Genomic DNA, 21,099 nt, shown 5'->3' with positions numbered 1-21,099 from the left:
CCCGTTCGAACCCACAGGAATGACCTCCTGAAGCTGGGAATCTACAACACACTCGAAGAAATTGCCAAGGCCCAAGAGTTTTCACAGTTTGTTAGACTGTCCGGCACACCAGCAGGTAGGGTCATACTCGGCATGCTGCGACCCAATCCCCTGGTCATCGGTCCTGATGCCGTGAAGCTGCCCCATGAAGCAGGGTCCAAGATTTTCGTACAGTGGATGCCACGCAATATGCATCTGACCTACAACGCAGCACAAAGATGAGCAAGGGGTAAAACTCTGCTCGCCAGTGCCAGACAAGAAATGAGCCTGCTTGGTACGCTCAAAAAGAAGCGTTCTAATCAGTGGTTGTTGACTGTGATTCCGAAGTAATCAGCTGCGCTACCATTCGCACTTCTAGCTCCAGCGTTGCAGAGGAGGTTGCCATTGCTCTTGCATTGAGGAACGGTGTGCATGATTTAATTTATTCAGACTCCAAGGCTGCTATTAAGGCATTTAAAATAGGTATGATGGCTCCCCATGTCCTACAGATCTTAAAAAAACAGACCTAAAAAATCACTCATTAGTCTGGTTTCCTGCACGCCTTCGAACCATTGAGGGTGCTTCGATCAATCCGAACGAGGAGGATAATTCGGCTGCTTGAGGTTTGGCGGACCGTGTGCAGGCTAACGTGCCATCTCCTGGGCGATCCAAGCATCTCTGCACGTACAACGAGATATGCAAGCACAAATATCTCTCAAGAAGAGTGCTGCCCCTGCCACACTCCTTGCTGTGCAGGGCCCAAGCTGTTACTCTCGGACTGTTCTAAATAAGAACCTACCCAAGCCCTGCAGCACTGCACACATTATACCCCGAACAGTTCCCAAGCCCGGGTTGCCCCTTGTGTGGCGGTTATGCAGACTTGAAGCATGTCCTGTAGGGCTGTGCCTTTGCCAGTCCCCCTTTTCAAGAAGAGGAAATGAACAGGCTAATTAAGGCCCAGGACCTCACCTCTCAAATTTTGGACCTCCAGAACGCCCACGCGAGGGCGAGGGTGGTCAGGTTTAACCTGACCGTCCCTGAGTAGGCCTAGCCAGGTCATGCTGAGTTAATTCACGTCTATTGTGGACGCAATAAAGTTATTTCACTCACTCATCAGAGAGTTTGAATAAGCTCCATAATTTTTGTCGACCTATGCCTGACATCCCATATCCATCTCCAGTGCATCAAAATTGAAAGTATTTCTTGGGAACGAAACTAGCTGTAAAAGCGGTTGGCTGCTTTGGAGCCTCAGAAGGTGGAGACCAGGTAATATACAATATAAACTGAATGGTGTCAATCAACCCGTTTACTCATTTATTAATGCACTCTCATAAAAATGCACCCCTAATTTCCATTGTCAAAATCTAGATTTTTTTCTTCCGAATAACAAATGCACCGCCTCTACTCATACACTGCCGCCTTGCAAACCAACACGTGGTGCCTCCTTGCCCATCATCTTTTCAGTTTTTATTACGTCGACCCCCTTCCTTTTCACTCTCTCCACACCTACACCCACTGCCACGAAGTTCTTTGTTTTGCTTTCATCGAAGCACAGCATGCCCCTTGCCTTTTCAATTATCCGTATACCACGGAAAGATTCACGAACGGTGCGAGTGTAGAGATATTGCGGCTCACAAGCGCAAAGTGAGTGAAGGTCGCGAACTTTCCCACGCCGTTCCAACAGTCGCTTCCTGCAAACGAAGCGACTTTAAGGGTCAACCACATGCATGTGATATCTCAGCGACAGCGGCAGAACTTGCTGACAGAAAGGGCCATCCATTGCCATTGTGTCACATGCATTTCACAATTTATGGAAAACCAGAAAAATATCGACTATCACCTAGAAAAGAGTGTGGAGCTTTCCGTAACATGCTAAGACCCCTAATCCTATTTCGGTTGATTGCTTTTCTTGCTCATTATCTGCCCATACCTCAAGGAACGTAAGATATAGGCTACCTTTTTTACAGTGCCATCCCATACGGAGAGCAAGGCAGCGGCTGTATTTTGTCGTCAGTTTTGTTATCGACAGTTCGTTTTCATGCTTTTGTGGTACTGCCGAACTCCGCTACAATGAACGCCCCGCTTCAACGAAACTTTCGCTACAACGAAAAATTCATGATTTCCAGTCAGCAGTCCATAATAGTCAATGCATAAATATTGTCACCACAACGAACACTTTTTCTTTGGTCATTCCGCTTCAACAAAATTTTACGATGCAATTCCAGGCTCAGATACTTATTGCTATGCACTAAACCCAATTTTTAACATTTCAATGCATTTTCAGAGCCTGAAAATGTGTCAACGAAGTCTGAAACACACCTTGGCACCGCCAGAAACCACAGCTGTTCAACAAGCATGGGCACCATCATTGCTCGATAGCGATGGCAATGAGACTGCCCTGCTTTCGTTACTTGCTTGCAGTAAAAGCAAGCCACTTGCTTGCTTTTGGGCCGCAAACAATCCGAAGCCGAAGCTCAGTTCATGGTTTCCATCGCGCAACTGCTGGGTGCAACCGCGGAACGATGCCTTTTCCGATGCTTATCATTATGTTCGCGCTTCGCCACTATGGTAACTAATCAGAGCGGCTGTTCGTCCGCATTATCAGCAAAATCAGCTGGTCGCGAGTGATAGATCATAAGAACGGCATAGAAGTTGCCGCTTCGTGATACCTTGCCTCCATCTCGGCGTTGTTGGATACACGTTGACGGCGGACAGCTGTTGGTGTTAACGTGTTAATGCAACAGTTTGGTTCGTCCACGAATGCGGTTTTACGCGTTTCTGTGTGCTTTTCACCATGGCCTCGCTATGCATTGGTGAGAATCATGTCGTGACGCTGCTGGAAAAGAATAGGAAGCAGTGGACACTGTTTGAATTTCGAGAATGAACGTTTTTTGTTTTGCTAGCTCAGATCAGCTATACTTTTTCGATTTCACTACAATGAAATTTTCGTTTCAGCGAATTTTTTTTCCGTACCCCGCCAGTTTCGTTGTAGCGGGGTTCGACTGTAGCTTGCTGCAATGTCAACGTCATTGTCATCATGTTAGCTTGGCACAGAGTTTGCGAAGTGCCTCTTAGCGTCGTAGCATGCACTTCCGGGCTCCCCTTGATATCACAGATGATAGCTCTGTCACGGTTAAACAAAATATAGCAAAAAAAATGAAAGCCACAAAACACTTTAATGAAGTGCATGGGTACAGCTTGCAGAAGATAGCACTATCAACCACTGAAGATGAATGAAGTGGAACAAAAAAGCTGTTTCCAAACAGCATACACATATGTCAATTGCAAAAAGATAAGCTACATAACTTTTTTTTGCATCACTACATTTCTTGCTCATTCCTGATGTTTCATAAAATTTGCCCCGCATTATTATTGCACCCCCCAATATTGCTTCAATTTTTCAGGAAAAAGCGTGCATTCATTACACGAGTATATATGGTATCCATGTCAAAGCAAATAGCATCACAGCAAGTCTGAAACATTCCAACAGCACTGTGAAGAAGAGACAAGCATTTTGAGATGTTGGCTCATACAAAGTGAATGCTTGAGGAAACTATGACATTGAGAAAAATGCACAGAGGCTCTGAATTTGCTCATTTATGTGCAGTTGAACCAGTAGACATTGAAACAAACGAGTCGTCTGATTATTGACCAACAGTGGCACTCCTTTTCCCAACCACTCTGTCAAGCATTTTTGTATTTATTTGAATTCAAGTTTATTTGTCCTTAATTCTTACAGGATTGGGAGCAGAGACTTTGTCCATATAATGCTGGGAGTGTTAGCCCGCTCAACTACCAGCACTGACGGTGAAGCAAGAAAATGAGTCCATTACCTTTCAGTATTTACACGCAGATATTTCCCCTGATCCATCTATATTAACAGAATGCGTTGCTGGGTGAGTTAGTTAAAATAAAAGCAGAACCCAAAAAGACAGCAGGCAAGTAGATGGACAGGTCCCGTACAGTTGTTTCCAGTGTCCAGTCTTTTTGCCCTCTGCTTTTATTTTAGGACAATGCATCTGGATGAAATGGTTAGAGCTTTGGCCTTTGGCACCTGTGTCCCAAAACTTCAAATCCACTTTTTTGCAACTTTGTTGATATTTTTATTAGCAGCGGAGCGGTTCTGAGGCTGGGCTGGATGACTGATGAGTGATCACAGTGTCACTCTCGAGTTCCCATATACACCCATAGATGGCATAAGCGCCCTGGCAGCAGACAAAGTGGTCACCACGTAAGGAAACGGGGAAGCGCAGCTGGAGCGTAGAAAACCATAGCTCTGCTGTTTCGGTACATTTCCCGCAGAGTGAGACTGGGGCAATCAGTCTTGATGTTTATCCAGACTACGCATGCACTGTGATGTGCATGCATAAGGACACACATTTACAATCGCTGCAGCTAGCCACAAACACAAAAAAAATGCAGTTTTAAATGTGCGAAGTTGCAAATGTCACATTCGGACGCAGCCTCCGAACCTCCAAAGTAGCTTCACCTTGCAATGCATCCACATCCGAACAGGCCCGGCGACACGTGTCTGCCTGAGCGTCTGCTCGTGCCTGGGCTCGCTGCAACGCTTTCTCCAGGGCCTCCTTGTCAGAGCGTGCCTGCTGCTGCAGTTTTTCTTGGGAGGCCACCTGCCATGCAAGGTCCTCTGCCTGCTTCTCTGCCTGGGCCTCTCGTTCCCGGCGCTCCACAGACAACTGCTCCTTCAGCTCACCAACCTCCTTGGACAATGCCTCCGCAAACGACGTTGCCTGCACCACAGTTCTTAACTTACTTTGCAGCACAGCTGCAATGATGCTGCATGCATGCCAGAACATTAGGCTGGTGCAAATTGTGAATTTTAGGCTCAAAGCAAATTCGAATGAAACAGTGATTTGGTCAAGTAATTTCAAATCAAGCTCAAATAGTATATATAACATATTAATTATACAAAAAGAATGCTGCTAAGTGCGACGAACCACACCCGTCATTGTTTGGAAAGTGTCCACAGAAAAAGGCAGCAGAGGAGCAGAAAAAAAAAATCTACACTATGAAACCAAAAAATGTCACCGACTAGCCGCTAATGCTGACATAGTAGAGAACACCAGGCCGGAACAGCACCCCCAACAACATCAGCAGAATGAGCTACACAGTGGACAAAAACTATATGCCAATGCACTGAAAAGCCCAAAGCCTTTTCAAGGTTCATCTCCATCAGAAGTACCAGCTTTAAAGAAAAAGCCTACTGCAGCAACAAGACGCCTGAAAGCCAGAAGTACTTCAGAGAACCGTCTCCATCAGATTCGGCCGTTCTCTACCAAGTTTCAGAAAAAAAACGCATACCCAATCGAGCGGTTCACAAAATGCAAACCCGACCTCTAGAAGGTAAGTATCTCAGCGCTTATGCCTTTCAGAGAGCATGACAAACATGAGCTTTATGTTGCAATTGAGTCGTTCCGTGGGGTTTGCTGAGCACGGTAGGTAACTGTTTTTTTTTTTGTGTGTTTAATACCCAATGTGGCACCCAAGTTAACAAACACCTTCGCTGTGAAATAAGGCTGGTTGTTTGTTATCGACTGCTCAGGAAACTCGAACCTCGTGGATACATCCATCAACTTTTTGCAAGATCACTCGAGCCGTCCGCTTCTTAAGAAAGAAAAGTTCAACCTATTTACTGAAGTGATCTGTGACCACCAGCAAGAACTTGTTTCTGCTATGAGTAGTGCGGTATGGTCCCATTACGTCACATGCCGTGACATGAGGGGGAATCTGGCTGTTAATTGGCTGCATGAAGTGAGGCTGGGCGGTTGTCCACCAGTGGGTTTGAGGATTTGGCACATGTGACAAGACCGGGTGTGACGAATCGCATCACAATTTATGCCTGGCCAGGTAGCAAGGTGACACAACTTAGCGTAAGTCTTGGGGCCACTCCCATGCCCAGCAATGCACGAGTCATGAAAGTAGCAAAGTGCTTCTCCCAACAAACGCAATATCACTACCTACGCACCTATGTCATTGTCAGACAGAATTTACCTCGGCGGAAAGCCATTAGATGTTGCCGAGTGCTCCTCAATGACAATACCTGCTGCCTCCGTGTACGCAGTGGCTTCACCGCCACCAGGCTCCTGGAGCCCATCAAACACCTTTCGGCAAAATGAATATTTCTGCTGAACTTCTAACAGCTCCCTTCTGCCTTCTGCTGAAAACAATCCCTGCTTCGACAACCTCAACACGGTTCATGCTTTTGCCTTAAACTAGCGTTTTCTCCGCTGTTTACGTTAGCACTAGTCTCTCGCTCTCAATCTGCCTTGGATTAGACTCGTGACTAGTTTTTAGTCAGACTGAGGCATGCGATAGTGCATCGAAAGCGGCATCTTTCTTACCCTTGTGGCAGCGTACGGTCAAGTCGCAACGCTGCAGCAGCAATGCCCAACGAGCCAGGTGGCCACTTGGTTCATTCAAGCGCCTCAACCACCTGAGCTCCGGTGGTGAGTCGTAATCACAAACGCAACTCCGTCGGTGTAATTATGAAACTTACAGAGAGCGAACACTGTAGCAAGACACTCCTTTTTTGTTACAGAGTTCTTCCTCCCTGGCAATAACAAACGGCTCGCGAACACAATTGGCCGGAAAGCACGTTCATGCTCCTGAGCTCAGGTCGCTTGCATCTCTGAGTCACAAACATCCTGTTTAAATCGGGTAGCTGCAGTTCAGCCGTATTAGCCGGCAATTTTAATGAGGCAATGCAGTGCAGCCTCTTGCTCTTGGCTCCAAGCCCAATTATAGCCATCTTTCAAGAGCTTCATCAAAGGCACCTGTAGAGCCGCACAGTCTGGAATGAATTGGCAATAGAAACTCATCATTCTCAGAAGGTGCCTCAGCTCATCGATATTAATCAGTGATGGATAGCTGACTATCCCTGCAAGCTAAAATTCAGCGAAATGCAACCCTTGTCAAAAGTGAATCTCTACAATGTTATTTGGATTGCCGCTATTTGAGCTTTGTTCGAGTGCAGAGTGATGCCCACAGACCTCAACCTTTCTAGAACGTCTCTCAAGTGGTGCAAGTGCTCCTCGAACGTTTTCGAGTGAACCAATTATCGTCTAGATATGTGAGGGCGTGCTGCGAATTTGCATCTCTCAAAACACGCTCAATTAGCCTCTGATACATAGCAGGAGCTCCCACCAACCCAAAAGACATTCTCCTGAATTGAAAAGACCTTTTAGGTATGTTAAAGCTGATTTTCGTAAAATACTTCACCCCACCTAGGTTGGATGCTAACAATGAAATGGAGTGAAGAGGGTACGCGTCCTTCTTCGTAACCTCATTTAGCCAGCAGTAGTCTACACAAAGGCAAATAGGTACGATCCTTCTTTGGAACTTGAACAACCGGGAAACCCCAAGGCCTGTTTGACCTCCCAACTACCCCTGTGTGTACGAGTTCGTTTAAGGTGGCATCATGTACTTTCCACTTAGCCAAGCTAATCGGTCGGGAATTGAATTTTCAGGATCATGCGTGACCTGTGTCGATTTTGTGCTTGACCAGCGTAGTGCGGCCTTGGCGGCCAATGAATATCGCGCCGTACTCATACAACAGCCACGACAGCTGTGCTCTTTCTCCTAACAAGCTCTGTGCTTCTACCAAAAGTGAGTGCACTGACCTTCGCTGCAAAGCAGCACATTGCTCTGGTGGGCTTACTCGCTTTGACGGCGTGCTTTCCTCCTTGGGTACTCTCGCATCTCCCTGTAATTCGCATGTCTTTGTCAATGCGGGTGCCTACAAGAAAACTTTAGCACGTCTACATCGTGCTCTCAATAACTCCCATTTGCAATGTCAAAGACAATACCTGGCTTGGTGAGGAAGTCTCGACCCAGTATTAGAGACATTGACAGCCCAGGAAAATGAACAAAACATTGTTGCCGCATGCATCTTTCCAAGCGGATCACAAGCCTAGCCGCACCGCTCAATCATGCTGTGCCCGAAGAAAAGCGGAAGATGGTGTTGCTTTGTCTTAAGTGGATATTGTTCTCGTGGAGATGGCGCAACATATTGTTCCCAGGTAAACATGTGCTTGCCATGGTATCCAAAAGTGCTGCAAACGTCTTTCGAGCTATCCTTAACTAGATAGCAGTCTATGCCATCACCTCCGTGACAGACTGAGGGTGCTAGTGATCTAGTTTGGCAGCAGCGTGATGAGTTTGGCAGCAGCGCTCTTGGTCTTCGCAGCACTTATGTTTGTTCATTTACGCAGAGCAACTGGGCAACGCTGTCCACCGAAGCCGGCATCCGACATCGACCTGACCGAAAAGATACGCCTACCCTCAGCTGTCCACGTGGTATACACGGGAATCTGCAATATCTCGGCCGGCCTTGGATCAAGATCCGCTGTTGATGCTCTGCACCTGCACGGAGACTCGTCAGCGACGTCATCCGAGAAAACTACAAAAGCGGGCTTTCCTGTGTCGGCCCCCTCAGTTTGGCAGCAGCGCTCTTGGTCTTCGCGACACTTATATTTGTTCATTTACGCAGGTGAGCAAAACCTCTCCTCTAGTGTTTTCTCGGTAGACCTTTGCGCTGCTGCCGGGCTGTAGGTCTGTGTTTGTATATTTGAAGTTGACTGTTTTCATCATGACAAAGGAGATGACGAAAGCTTTCGATGATTTCCGCCGTGAAATGCGAGCCGAACTAAGAGATATACGCAAAAGTGTAAAATTTTGTAGCGAAGTCTGTGACTACGTTAAGCAACTGTCAGATGAAATTAAGTTGCTCCGTGAAGAGCTGCAACATGCTAGACAAAAAAATGACCAACTTGAAACAGAAAACAAAAAATTGCAACGTAAGGTTGATGAGCTCTAGCAGTACACTCTGGTGAATAACTTGGAAATGAGAGGTGCCCCTAGTGATGAAGACCCAATGGAAATTGTAAAGAAGCTTGGCGATGCCATTGGGGAAGAAATCTTGTCATCAGACATAAACATGTGTCATAGAATACCTGTTGGCAGATCTGGAGACAAGAGTGTAATCGTTCGTTTTGTCCGACGTGACAAAAGGAACGCTGTCTTAACTAAAGCCCGAAAGAAAAGGCCGCCTGCCAAAGATATGGGTTTCAAATCAAATGAACCCATATATGTGAATGAGAACTTGACGAAACACGCGAGGCAGCTGCTCGGCTTAGCAGTTGCTAAGAGGCGAAAAAAAAAATGGAAGTTCGTGTGGACAAACGGTGGCAAGGTGTTCGCGCGCAAAACAGAGTCGTCCGAGATTCTTAAGATTGTTGAGCCTGCAGATGTCGCAAAAATGACAATGTAGACTATCCGATCAATCCTTATACTAACAAGACTTCAAAATGGATCTTGCCAATAGCCAGTACTATGACATAAGCGGTTTCAACAAGCTGGTTAATCAAAGCTCGCACACTTTCAGTGTCCTGCATCTAAACACTCGAAGTATCTAAACGCTCGAAACAAAAAAGAAAATCTTGATGTGTTTCTCGACTCTTTAGCAATAAAGTTCAACGCCCTAACATTTTCTGAAACTTGGCTAACACCAAATAATGTCCCGCCAAGATATGCTGGTTATACTTACAGTGGCTTAGTACGTCATTCCGGTCGAGGCGGAGGCATCACTGTATACGTCAAAGAACAACTAAATCATGAAATAACTGATGATAGTTTTTTTCCCTTGACTATTGAGCTCTGGAACTTGCTACCCGGCGATACCCGCGGGCTCCCTTTGGAGCAGTTTCTGAGTGCCTTATCACATGCGTGTTAAGTAGATATTTCCATGTTCTTTTGCTTTCTGTGCTCTTGCTCTGTTCATTGTGTACCTTGTGTAGTACTATGAACCACAAATTTGTGCCATATGCTCATGTTTTTGTTTCTGCTTGTTATCACCTGATCATTTGTATGTCCACTCCTGCAATAGCCCTAATAGGGGCTGCAGTATGTATAAATAAATCTCTCGTACATTTCACCGTGTCTTGTAGTCAAAGTTATTAAAGTAATTGTTGTCGTGGTGTATCGGCCACCAGCTGCTAAAAAGCAAGAATTCCTTGACTACATAGATACTCTCTTACAAAAGCTACACACAATGTGCATGCCTTTTTTGATTATTGGTGACGTCAACGTTAATATGCTAGGCAATTCTCCCAGCTTTAAACAACTTCAGTCGGTTTTGAAATCATACGCATGCACAAACACGATAACAAGGTCTAGTAGCATATTGGAAAAGTCTTCGACGCTGCTTGATATAAGTGTCACAAATCTTCCAAGCAGAAAATGTATTTCAGGGTTACTGTCATACGATGTAAGTGACCACCTACCCATATTTTCTTTTTTATCGTTATCTTCAACACAAAATAAAAAGCAGATCGTGGAACAGTATCGCAAAATAAATAATAGCGCACTAAACCGATTCCGAGCTGAAGTTGCTTCGGCGAACTGGAATATTGTGTGCGCAGAAAGAGATAGAAACCGGGCTTTCAATCTTTTTATTGAGCAACTTAAGAGAATATATGACCGTGCCTTTCCTTTAACGAAAAAGCCTTCGAGGAACAAGACACGCAAGCCGTGAATTAACAACGCACTGTATGACCAAATACAAGAAAAAAAAACAAAATGTATCACACATTTTTAAAATATCGTGATTTATCACTTCTTGAAGGCTACAAAAAGTTCCGCAATAAGCTAAATGCTGACATCAAACGAGCCAGGATATCATATTATCAATACACATTTGAAAAAATCTACGATAATCCCAGGAAAATGAGGTAAATAACTTAACTGAACGTAACAAAAAAGGTTTTGTTAATATCACTGATTATGGAGATGATAAGGCAGACTCGCTCTTCCTTACTCCGGTTACACCTTGTGAAGTTGAAAAATTAATCTGTAAGATACGTGACAATGTTGCTGCAGGTGTTGACGAAATAGCAGCCAGCCCGATAAAACATGTAGCGTCACTAATTTCACACCCTCTTTCATACATCATGAACACTATGTTAGAAACCGGCATTTTTCCTTCAGAACTAAAAATAGCCCGCGTTTGTCCTATTCATAAAGGGGGTGCCAAAAATGTATTATCAAAGTACCGCCCGATAATGGTTCTACCGGTACTCTCCAAAGTTTTTGAAGGAATAATACACTCCAGACTTGAATGCTTTTACACTAAGCACCTGATAATCAATAAAGCACAGTATGGGTTTCAAAAGGGTAAGTCTACGGAGTCGGCGCTATTAAATACAAAAAAGGAGATATTAAAAAACATGGAAAACAGAACTGTCGTGTAGCCGGCACGGCGACACGTGAAAGTAACTACGCTACACCACTGTACGATCCATGACAATAACCCAGTTTAATCAGCGAGTATCGTTTATATACACACGAGTGCAGTGGCGCCATCTATTGCGAGTCCAATGACTCAGAAGGCCATCTGGTGTAAACGCACAACACTACATCTACCCCCTCCCTTGATAATAGAACACAGATTATGTGCATAGAAAAGAAACGGTCACTACCCGTGACAGAAAACTATAGTAAGTCTCCACCGTAAACTAGTCACTGCACATAGTCCCCGAGTCTCTCTGGTGGTCTTCGCTCCCGTGTAGAGCGACGGAGGGGCACCGGCTGCTCTTCTGGCTGATGGACGACCTCTGGTTCGTCGGGACGATCAGCACCCAGTCCTGCGGTCGTGTTCCCCGTTGGTGGAGGCCATGGTGGGCTTGGCGTATGAGGAGGCAGTGCTGACCCCCCCCCCCCCCCCCCCCGGAGACTGTGCAGCTTCCTGTATTGGGATATTTTGGGTCATGTGGCTCTTTGCCTTCGAGGACAGTTTTCGTGCTGTGGCGTTTCCTGCCGACCCGTCTGCCTCCATGTCCGCCCACAGCGGTTCTTGTCTTGCCCCCGTTTCTTCGTGAACAGCTTCATGAGGTACAGCCGACAGTTGGGAGGCATTCCAGGTACGGCCGTCCTCCAAGTGGAATGACCATCGTCCTACCCGCCTCAGTATTTTGAGTGGAGCCCCAAAACTAGGGGTGCCTTTTATTCCAGGTACCGGGCGTTTCACCCGCACGTAGGCCCCCACTTTAAATTTGAGCTCCCGGGCTGCTCTTCGCTTGTCTGCATACGCCTTATTTTTTTGTTGGTATTCGCAGACACGACGCCGAAGTCTACACAGTTCACGGGCAGGATGGGTGCCGTAATCCGCTGATGGCTGGCCAACAACATCTAATGATGTCCTCATGTGGCGGCCATGAAGCAACACTGCTGGAGAGATGCCAGTGGCGCTGTGGGGTTTGGCTCGGTAAATACCCAGGTACCCTATAACTGTGGTCTTGATTGGTCGCTGCTCTAGGAGAGCTAGTTGTATATACGATTTCAAGACCCTGTTGAATCTTTCCACTAAGCCATTGGCTTGAGGGTGGTAAACTGCCGAGAAGAAATGCTTGATGCACCTGTCTGCAAGGAAGCACTCGAATTCACCCGACGTAAACTGTCGGCCATGATCTGAGACTAGTTCAGTCGGGTAACCCTCTCGCGCAAAGACAGCGAGCAGAAAGTTGATCACCGTGCGAGAAGTGATGTCACTGCAGAACGCAATCTCTGGCCATCTGGAGAAGTAGTCCACTACCACGATGACAAATCGACAGTCGGCCGGTGCACGTTCAAAAGGGCCCATGATGTCTATTGATATTTTGTCCCAAGGCCTGTCAGGAAGCGGGACAGGCTGTAGTGGGGCTTGCCAGTTCTTGACACTCTTGTCCGAGGCTTGACAGGCGCTGCAACTCTGGATGGCAGCCTCCACATGCTTGTCAAGGCAAGGCCACCAGTACTTCTCCCTGATGCGGTGCTTAGTCTTCACAATTCCCGGGTGTGACTCATGAGCTAACTGGATGAATGTATCCCTTAGCTTGGCAGGCACTACAACGCGTTCTGTGCGCAGAAGCAATCCATCTACTACCGAGAGCTCGTCTCGTATTTCGTAATACGGAGTCAGTTCTGCGGCAAGTCTTTTCCTTGTTGGCCATGATGACTGGATAAATTGCATTACTTGCCATAGTATGTCATCCTCCGCGGTAGCAACCTGGAGATTCTCCCGATGTACAGACGATGTAACCAAGGACACAACCTCTTCATCAACATGGAAGCCGCACGGGCAGTCTGGACAAGGCATTTGCTACCTGGTTGTGGGCTCCGCTGCGGTACTGTATTTTGAAGTTGTAGCGCAGCAATCGTGCGGTCCAACTTGCAATACGAAGTGGCCGCTGTCCTGTGCTACGGGATGAGAGCAGTGCCACCAAAGCCTGGTGATCCGTCAGTAGAGTAAATTATCTGCCCCAAAGGTAAACGTGCCACTTCTCGCAGGCCCACAGACAGGCAAGGGCCTCGCGCTCTCCGGCCGAGTGTTTTCGTTCTGTCTCTGTAAATGTCCGCGATGCAAATGCCACAGTACGCACATGGGACCCCTCCACTTGTTGCAGTACGGCACCGAGACCGTATGCAGAGGCATCTGTTGCGACAATGACAGGTAGCGTCAGGTCAAACATTCGGAGGACCTTGTGGGATGCTAGAAGTCTTTTTACTCCCGCGAAGCTCTCTTTCGCAGCGTCATCCCAGTCGAAGTGCACGTCTTTGCGAAGTAGACGACGCATTGGCTCTACTTGCTCTGCCAGTCACGGCACGAATTTGGAATAGTATTCAACTAGCCCCAAAAAGGAGCGTAGCGTGGCTGCATCTCTAGGCGCAGGAGCATTGATGATTGCATCAATCTTGGTCTGGAGCGGTGCTATACCCTCTGCACTGACGCGATGTCCTAAGAACGACAGCTCCGACGTGTTGAAGACGCATTTTTCGTTGAGCTTGAGCCCAGCTTCTGCTATTCGTTCCAGAACTTGCTCCAGGTTTTGCCTGTGTTCGCTCTCCGTCTTGCCAAAAATGATTATGTCATCTAAGCAGCATAAGACCCCTTTGCAACCTCCAAGAATTTCCGTCATGATCTACTCAAACGCAGCTGGTGCCGATGCCAACTCGAAGCAGACCCTCTTGAATCTAAAGAGGCCATCGTGAGTTATAAATGAAGTTAGGTCCCTGCTGTCTGGGTGCAGCACAACCTGGTAGTAGGCTGATGCCAGGTCCACCTTGGAAAAGCAGCGGGCTCCATTGAGGGCATGAAGCAGCTCCTCCATATGAGGCAAAAGGAAGTTGTCTGCTACTATAGCTTTGTTGGGTTCCTGGAGATCGACACACAGTCGAATGCTACCATCTGCTTTGCGGGCTGCTACATTAGGAGATACCCACTCGGAAGCATTGACTCTCTCAATGACATCAGCAGCAAGTAGCTTCTCAATCTCGTCAAAGACCGGCTGGCGGACTGAAAATGGTAGGGGTCTCAGCTTCTGTGCGACTGGCGCGATGGAAGTTTTCATCTTAACTTTATGTTGCACACCTCTTACAAGTCCCAGGCCAGGCAAAAACAAGTGGCCAAACTTGGTCCACAGTGTTGGTGGCACTCCAAACTTGGGAGGGCCAAGGGGTTTTTCATGCCTGGGGCTTTGGGGAAGGCCTGAACTCATTGCTGGAAGCTCTCGGCATTCCTGCGTGGACATTTGCAGGCAGCGCAATTCCTCTCCCATGATGCGAAGGCCAAGGGCTTGAACCGCATCCAGGCCAAGGAGAGATGTACCACATGGCATAACATGAAAAGTTACAATGGCTTCTTTCCCCTTGTATGTGACTATGGCGTGAAATGACCCGAGAACGGGAATCTTCCTGGGCGAAAAATCCAGCAATGTAAGATGGGAACTTGTCAGTTGTACTGGGTTTGCGAACAAGCCTTGGAATTGGTGCTCACCCATAATAGACACGGCCGAGCCTGTGTCCACCAAAAAGTTCATGATATGCACCCGTGTCGTCGCGGTAACTGACGTGACATCCACGTAGACGCCTGTGCTCTTATCAGTACGGACCACCAAGATGCTAATGACACTGGTAGCATCCTCTTCCGGAACGATTTCCTGGACCTCTGCAGAATACCCTTCTCAGCCGCGACGGTAGCTGCGACATGCTCTCTTAAAATGGCCGCGGCGTCCGCAGGCAAAACATGTGCGACCGCGCGCGGGACATTCCATAGGCGAACACCGTGCTGCGCCGCAGTTTCCGCAGGCATGGACACTTCTAGGCCCGGGGACAGCAGCGGCGGCGGCATTTATATCAGGTGAAGGTGCGCTGTACGCGCGTGAGCAGCTGTAGTGGCGACAGCCCGGGAGGCGTGTGCCATTATCGCCGTTATCTCGTCGATCGTGCCTGGCTGAGCCGTCTCGCAGCTGCTGCTGAATGCGCTGCACAGGATAGGCGAAAGCTTCGGATTCACGCTGGGTTTGCTAACGAAGCCGTGCTACCTCGACAGCATGATCGAACGTAAGGTTATCGCCCTCAAGCAGCAATCGCCTTCAAGCAGCAATCGCTTTCGTAGCCGCGGGCACGTGACGCCTGCTACGAACTGTTCACACAGGTTTTCGTCCGCTTGAGTGGCGAAATTGCAAAGAGCTGCTAACTCCCGAAGCGCTACGGCGAAATCAGTGATGGGCTCACCCTGCAGTTGACGACGCTCCCGAAATCGATGGCGTTGAACGCGGACGTTGCAAGGGGCGGCGAAATGCTTCGAAAGCATCTCAACGGCTACGTCGTACTCGTTGGGTGGGCGTAGGGCTTCCGTGGTCATGTCTTGCGTTCCTGTAGCTGCAGTGGTTCCGATGATTCCAGCGGCGGCACCTGGAGTGGCCGTGACACCGGGTGCAGCACTCGTTGTCTCTGCCTTGGTTTGTGTCGTACTAGGTGGAAGCGCGTCGAAAATGCGCTGTCCTTCTGTCCCAAGATAGTGCAGCAGGAGGGCTCGGCGACGGGGTGCGGGTAGCTCGTTCGCTCCGGACGCCAGCAGAAACCTTTCGAACAGTCGTAACCATCGGGCCCATGGCACATCGGGCGTGCCGGGGGTGGCCAGAAAAGGAGGAGGTGGCAAAATGCCCGTGGAAGCCATCCTCGTCGCCAGAATGTCGTGTAGCCGGCACGACGACACGTGAAAGTAACCACGCTACACCACTGTACGATCCATGACAATAACCCAGTTTAATCAGCGAGTATCGTTTATATACACACGAACGCAGTGGCGCCATCTATTGCGAGTCCAATGACTCAGAAGGCCATCTGGTGTAAACGCACAACACTACAAGAACCTACATTATAGGTCTTTTCATCGACTTGAAGAAGGCCTTTGACACAGTCAAACATGATATTCTGATATCTAAGTTGCATGATTATGGTGTAAGGGGCGTGGCAGCTAAACTAATAAGAAGTTATCTTACCGAAAGAAAACAATATGTTAAGGTGGGTAACCTTGTTTCCCCAATGAAAACTGTAAAAAATGGTGTACCGCAGGGTTTAATCCTCGGACCATTACTATTTATAACATATATTAATGATTTGTGTGACATTCCACGATCCCGAAAATTAATTATTTACGCTGACAACACCAACATATTTTTTACAGGTAGAATACTCATGCACCTTGAAACTGAAGTAAATGATTACTTACTCAAATTAGAAAAATGGCTTCATCAAAATAAGCTCTTTCTTAATATATCTAAAAGTAAGTACATGGTATTCCAGCCTATGAACAAGCCCTACGAGGACGACATGAACATCTTTTTCAAAAAGCAAAGGCTGGAGCAGGTTAAATCACAAAAATTCCTCGGAGTGTGGTTCCAAGAAAATTTGTCTTGGAATACCCATGTTGATAATCTCGCATCCGAACTAAGTAAGACTGTCGGGTGTATATTTAAAATAAATCCAATTATACCAATTTGGCTAAACAAAAAGATACACTACGCTCTTTTTTATTCGCGTTTGAATTATAGTATGCTAGTATGGGGCACTACAAGTGAGAAGAATTCAAATAAACTAGAAATCTTACAGAAAAAAGTTCTCCGCCTATTCGATGATTACTATGGCAACCCAAGGGAGATGCCTAGCGGTCCACTATTTATAAAGCATGGTATACTCAAAGCAAAACAGGTGTATGAATACAAGCTATTACTTTACATTTCTAAAAATAAACTCCACGCTATTACGGCACAGGAAGGCGCACTCAAACACTCGCTCCGTAGGCGTTCCTGCTACTAGGACTGGATATGGTAGGACCCTAATTGCATACCGCACCCCACAGCTTATAAATCATTTAGGTGAGCAATTAAATTTTAACCTCTCATTAACGCAATTCAAATGTCACATAAAACATCTCCTCATTAACTGAGTAACGTAAACATCATGTTTCCAATAAACTTCTGGCTAGGTTCCACATATACAGTAAAAGCTCGTTAATTCGGATTTCACGGGACCGGAAAAACTGTCCGAATTAACCGAATGCCGAATCAACGAATGAACAGGGAAAACAACATTTAAAATCAAGCTGCAGAAGCATACCTTTATTTGTTGAAGTATTTTGTAATTGTTGTCTGCGTTTTCGCGCAGATTCCGGCTGACATCACAATTTTTCTTAACTGTTCCAAATGGCCAACAGCACGCAAGCTGTCGGAAGTGTTCAGGCAAGCGTCCTCTAATATTAACAGCGCCTCCGAGACTTCCCGTAAGGTGCGATGAGGTCGCGGCTGTATCTCCTCGCTTGATTCTTCGTCGGAATCGTGGTCTTCATGGGCGCCCGTGACATCATTAATAATCTCTTGATTGGTCAGGAGACCACTCGTGGCGACACCATGATCAATCGCAATGTAGTCCTGAAAGGTCGCATCTGTGGGAAGGACAGCATCGAAAGTCGGGCAGTCATCGTCAGTGGACTCGGCTGACACCTCCTCGATGCCATCGTCAGCTACTGCTGCATGCTCGGGCCTCACAAAACCGCTGTGCCGAAAACAGTTGGCGATAACTTGCGGCGGAGTGTTTTTCCACATGTGGGCGATGATGTGCACTGCGCCGAGTAAGTCCACTTGATACAACTTTCCAGCTTCTGAGCATAGGATCATTCGCTCTAGCAGGTGCTTGCGGTACTTCGACTTCACGTAGTGAATGATACCCTGGTCCACCGGCTGAAGAGCAGACGTAGTATTGGGCAGCAAAAAAACTACTTTGATGCTCTTCAGTTCGACTGTACAGTTATGGGCACTGCAGTTGTCAACAACCATAATTATCTTGCGGTCCTTCGACGTGAAGTGCCGGTCCAACTGCTGCAGCCAGCCGCGAAAAATGTCCGATGTCATCCATGCCTTCCTGTTCGCTGTGTACTCGACAGGAAGGCTTTTGACGTTCTTAAAACAACGTGGCTTAAGCGCCTTCCTGACGACAAGTAGTGGCAAGCACTCCGTGCCAGTCATATTGGCGGCAAGAAGCACAGTTATCCTTTGCTTGCACTTCTTGCCACCAATGCACACGTCCCCTTTGAAAGTCCCCGTCTTGTCGGGCAGACCTCTGAAAAATAGAGCAGTTTCATCTGCATTGAACACGTCACGTGGTTCATATGCCCCGATGTGCTCCAGTAGCTTCACATTTCTCCACTCGGTGGTCACGCTTTCGTCAACACTGGCCTTTTCGCAGCACACACTCCTGAAGACAAGTTCGTGTCTCTCGAAACCTCGCAAACCACCCTTCTAACGCTTTGAACAATTCAATGTTCATCATTGCAGCGTACTTCTCATCTTGCGCCATGATTAGAGGTCCGCTCAAAGGCAGATGCGCGTTGCGGCAGTCAGTAATCCACCGGAGCAAAGCTTCTTTGAGCTGGGGATAAGCTGCGGTTCGCAACCGCTTTCTAGAGGCATGAAACTTCTCGCTTTCGAAGGCTTGTCGAATCTGTTGTTAATTTTTCACGTACGTTCCCAACGTGCTCCGCTCCACGTTGTACTTGGTCATAACCTGCTGTCGCCATTCGCCGTTCTTCAGTGCTTCCAAAATTTCCACTTTAGTCGCCAAGTTCTTCGCGTCGTAGTTCTGCTGCTTTTTCGGCGTTGCCATCACTGTAGCGCACGATGGTGGTGGCATGCAAATACGGTCACAATGGAAGAAAAAGAGAACTCGGCAAGAAGCGCTGGTTCCGACACGACAACACAAGGGAAAATGGCGTCGGAGGCGCTGAGTGGAGAAGAAAGAAGACGCCGACGTTCGGTGACGCTGCGATCACCCCCACTAGTTGATGACGATGGCGATGCCACTCAGGTTTCGGTTTCACTCCAGTGGTGCCAGCGCTGCTTTATCACACTTTTGTGCAGCAGCAGCCGTCAGCATTTGTCCGAATTAAGCGGTGCGGAGTTGAATTCCGACGAAATAACGAAGGTTTGGTCCCATAGATTAACATGCACTTTGGCCGGAACCAATAGAGCCGTCCGAATTATCCGAGTTTCTGAATTAACGGGTGTCAAATTAACGAGCTTTTACTGTACTCTCACCTTTAGATACACAATGCGTGTATATACAGTAGTATGTATGTACATATGGACAGATGTATGTTATGAAGATATGAGTGCATTATATTAATATATCAATATGTAAGTACGTGTCTTTTTGGATATGTAATGAAAAGAGCCTCGATGTCTGATTCTGTGCGTCTATGCAGCCTATTTTTTTGTATTTATATGTCACCTATTTTTGCTTTTATGCTATTTCTGTGTTCTGTTATTATTCTCTCCTTGTATTGTTATAATTATTATTCAATGTAGCACTGTTTGCTGAACTTTTATCATTTCGCGTAGCGAAGCCACGTCAGGCCGTATGGCCTGTAGCTTCGCGTCGTTTTTCTGTATCTCACCAGAAATAAAATCTGTTCATTCATTCATTCATTCAAAAAAACCTATCGATGGCACTACTGATCACCACGCAGTGTCTGATGTGGTTCACCAATGGGGCTGTACGTTTTCTGGATTGCACATTCACTCCTGACCCGGCGTGCAGCCACATTGGCGGGCGATATGCCCTAGTGCGCCACACTGGTAGCTAGGACTATGTAAACCACGCCGGCCCGATCACAAATTGCCTCAATCCAATGGGCCTCATTACATGTTGCATCACTCGTCTAATCTCGTGTCTACCGCGTGCTTCTGCCATGGAATGTCACATGCGGCGGCAACATGAACGTATAAGCGTAGGGGTTCAAAGCGTAGTCTGACAGCTTCCAACCGTGAGGTATGGGCTCATCAGCGAATGATGCTGACGTGTTAACCCTAAATAAGCTGCAGTCGTTGTAACTCATGTGCTGTTGCATGAGATGAGACTGAGAGATATTGAGGTTACACTACAATTCTTGGGAACACATTTTCTGTATTAACCACCAGCTTTGACAGTGCCTCTCTTTGATGCATATGATAAAGCGTACCAGCACCCAAGCAGAATCACAATTGGTGTGATAAAGAAATGGCCACAAGTGCAGAAACTACCTATACTAAATAAACTGTTTGTTGAAGAAGGCGTGCAACATGAAGTCATTTAGAAGCAAGGTGCACTTTGCATGTCTCAACTGCCAGTTTTTGAAGCTTGCGACAGTTGTTGCTGATGAAGATCGCAGTGGTAGCTTGTTGAGCAGTTCTCGTCCGACAATTCAATTTTTGGCAACACAATTGTGTTAGTCCATCTAAAAATGAAAACACATTGACCTTTCATGTGCTGTGCAATGCAAAATGCGGGAATGCACACACACCAGCGGCAGTGGCAGGGTGGCCAGATACGTAAGGGAGAGTAGAAAAGAGAAGAAAATGCACTGGTTCAAAGCTACGCTCCTCCACTTTAAGAAAACGGTCTACACAAGCTGACTCGATAGAGCCGGACCTTAGCGGGGTTCTTAAAAGAGGGGAAAAAAAATAAAAGTGAGCCCTGTAACTGTCTTCATCATAGTGCGACAGCTAAACAATGGCTCACGAGGGATGGTGGTAAGGAGGGATTAAAAGGGATCATCATTATCATCATCAGCCTGACTACGTCCACTGCAGGACAAAGGCCTCTCCCATGTTCCGCCTGTCAACTCGGTCCTGTGCTTGCTGCTGCCAATTTATACTCACAAACTTCTTAATCTCATCTGCCCACCTAACCTTCTGTATCCCCCTAACCTGC

General features: G+C 47.1%; 1 protein-coding gene and 1 long non-coding RNA gene across 14 annotated transcripts in view; one reads left to right on the top strand and one right to left on the bottom strand.

Annotated features, from left to right (window-relative positions):
- Positions 1 to 11,746, top strand: part of LOC142767528 (uncharacterized) — a 93,889-nt gene extending 82,143 nt beyond the window's left edge. Inside the window, exon 3 of the long non-coding RNA XR_012884975.1 lies at positions 8,250 to 11,746. This is a non-coding gene — a long non-coding RNA (uncharacterized LOC142767528). The remainder of the gene's footprint in view (positions 1 to 8,249) is intronic.
- Positions 1 to 21,099, bottom strand: part of LOC119178046 (uncharacterized) — an 831,732-nt gene that overhangs the window by 467,219 nt on the left and 343,414 nt on the right. For all 13 annotated transcript variants that reach the window (XM_075869285.1, XM_075869292.1, XM_037429209.2 and 10 more), the window contains one exon: positions 4,508 to 4,769. In XM_075869285.1, coding sequence (XP_075725400.1) covers positions 4,508 to 4,769 — 262 coding nt within the window. The remainder of the gene's footprint in view (positions 1 to 4,507; positions 4,770 to 21,099) is intronic.

This window comes from Rhipicephalus microplus, chromosome 1 (assembly GCF_043290135.1).
Source record: "Rhipicephalus microplus isolate Deutch F79 chromosome 1, USDA_Rmic, whole genome shotgun sequence".
In the NCBI taxonomy this organism is placed as follows: Eukaryota; Metazoa; Arthropoda; class Arachnida; order Ixodida; family Ixodidae; genus Rhipicephalus; species Rhipicephalus microplus.
The sequence above is the reverse complement of the archived record's forward strand: the minus strand, read 5'-3'. Positions and strand labels throughout refer to the sequence as shown.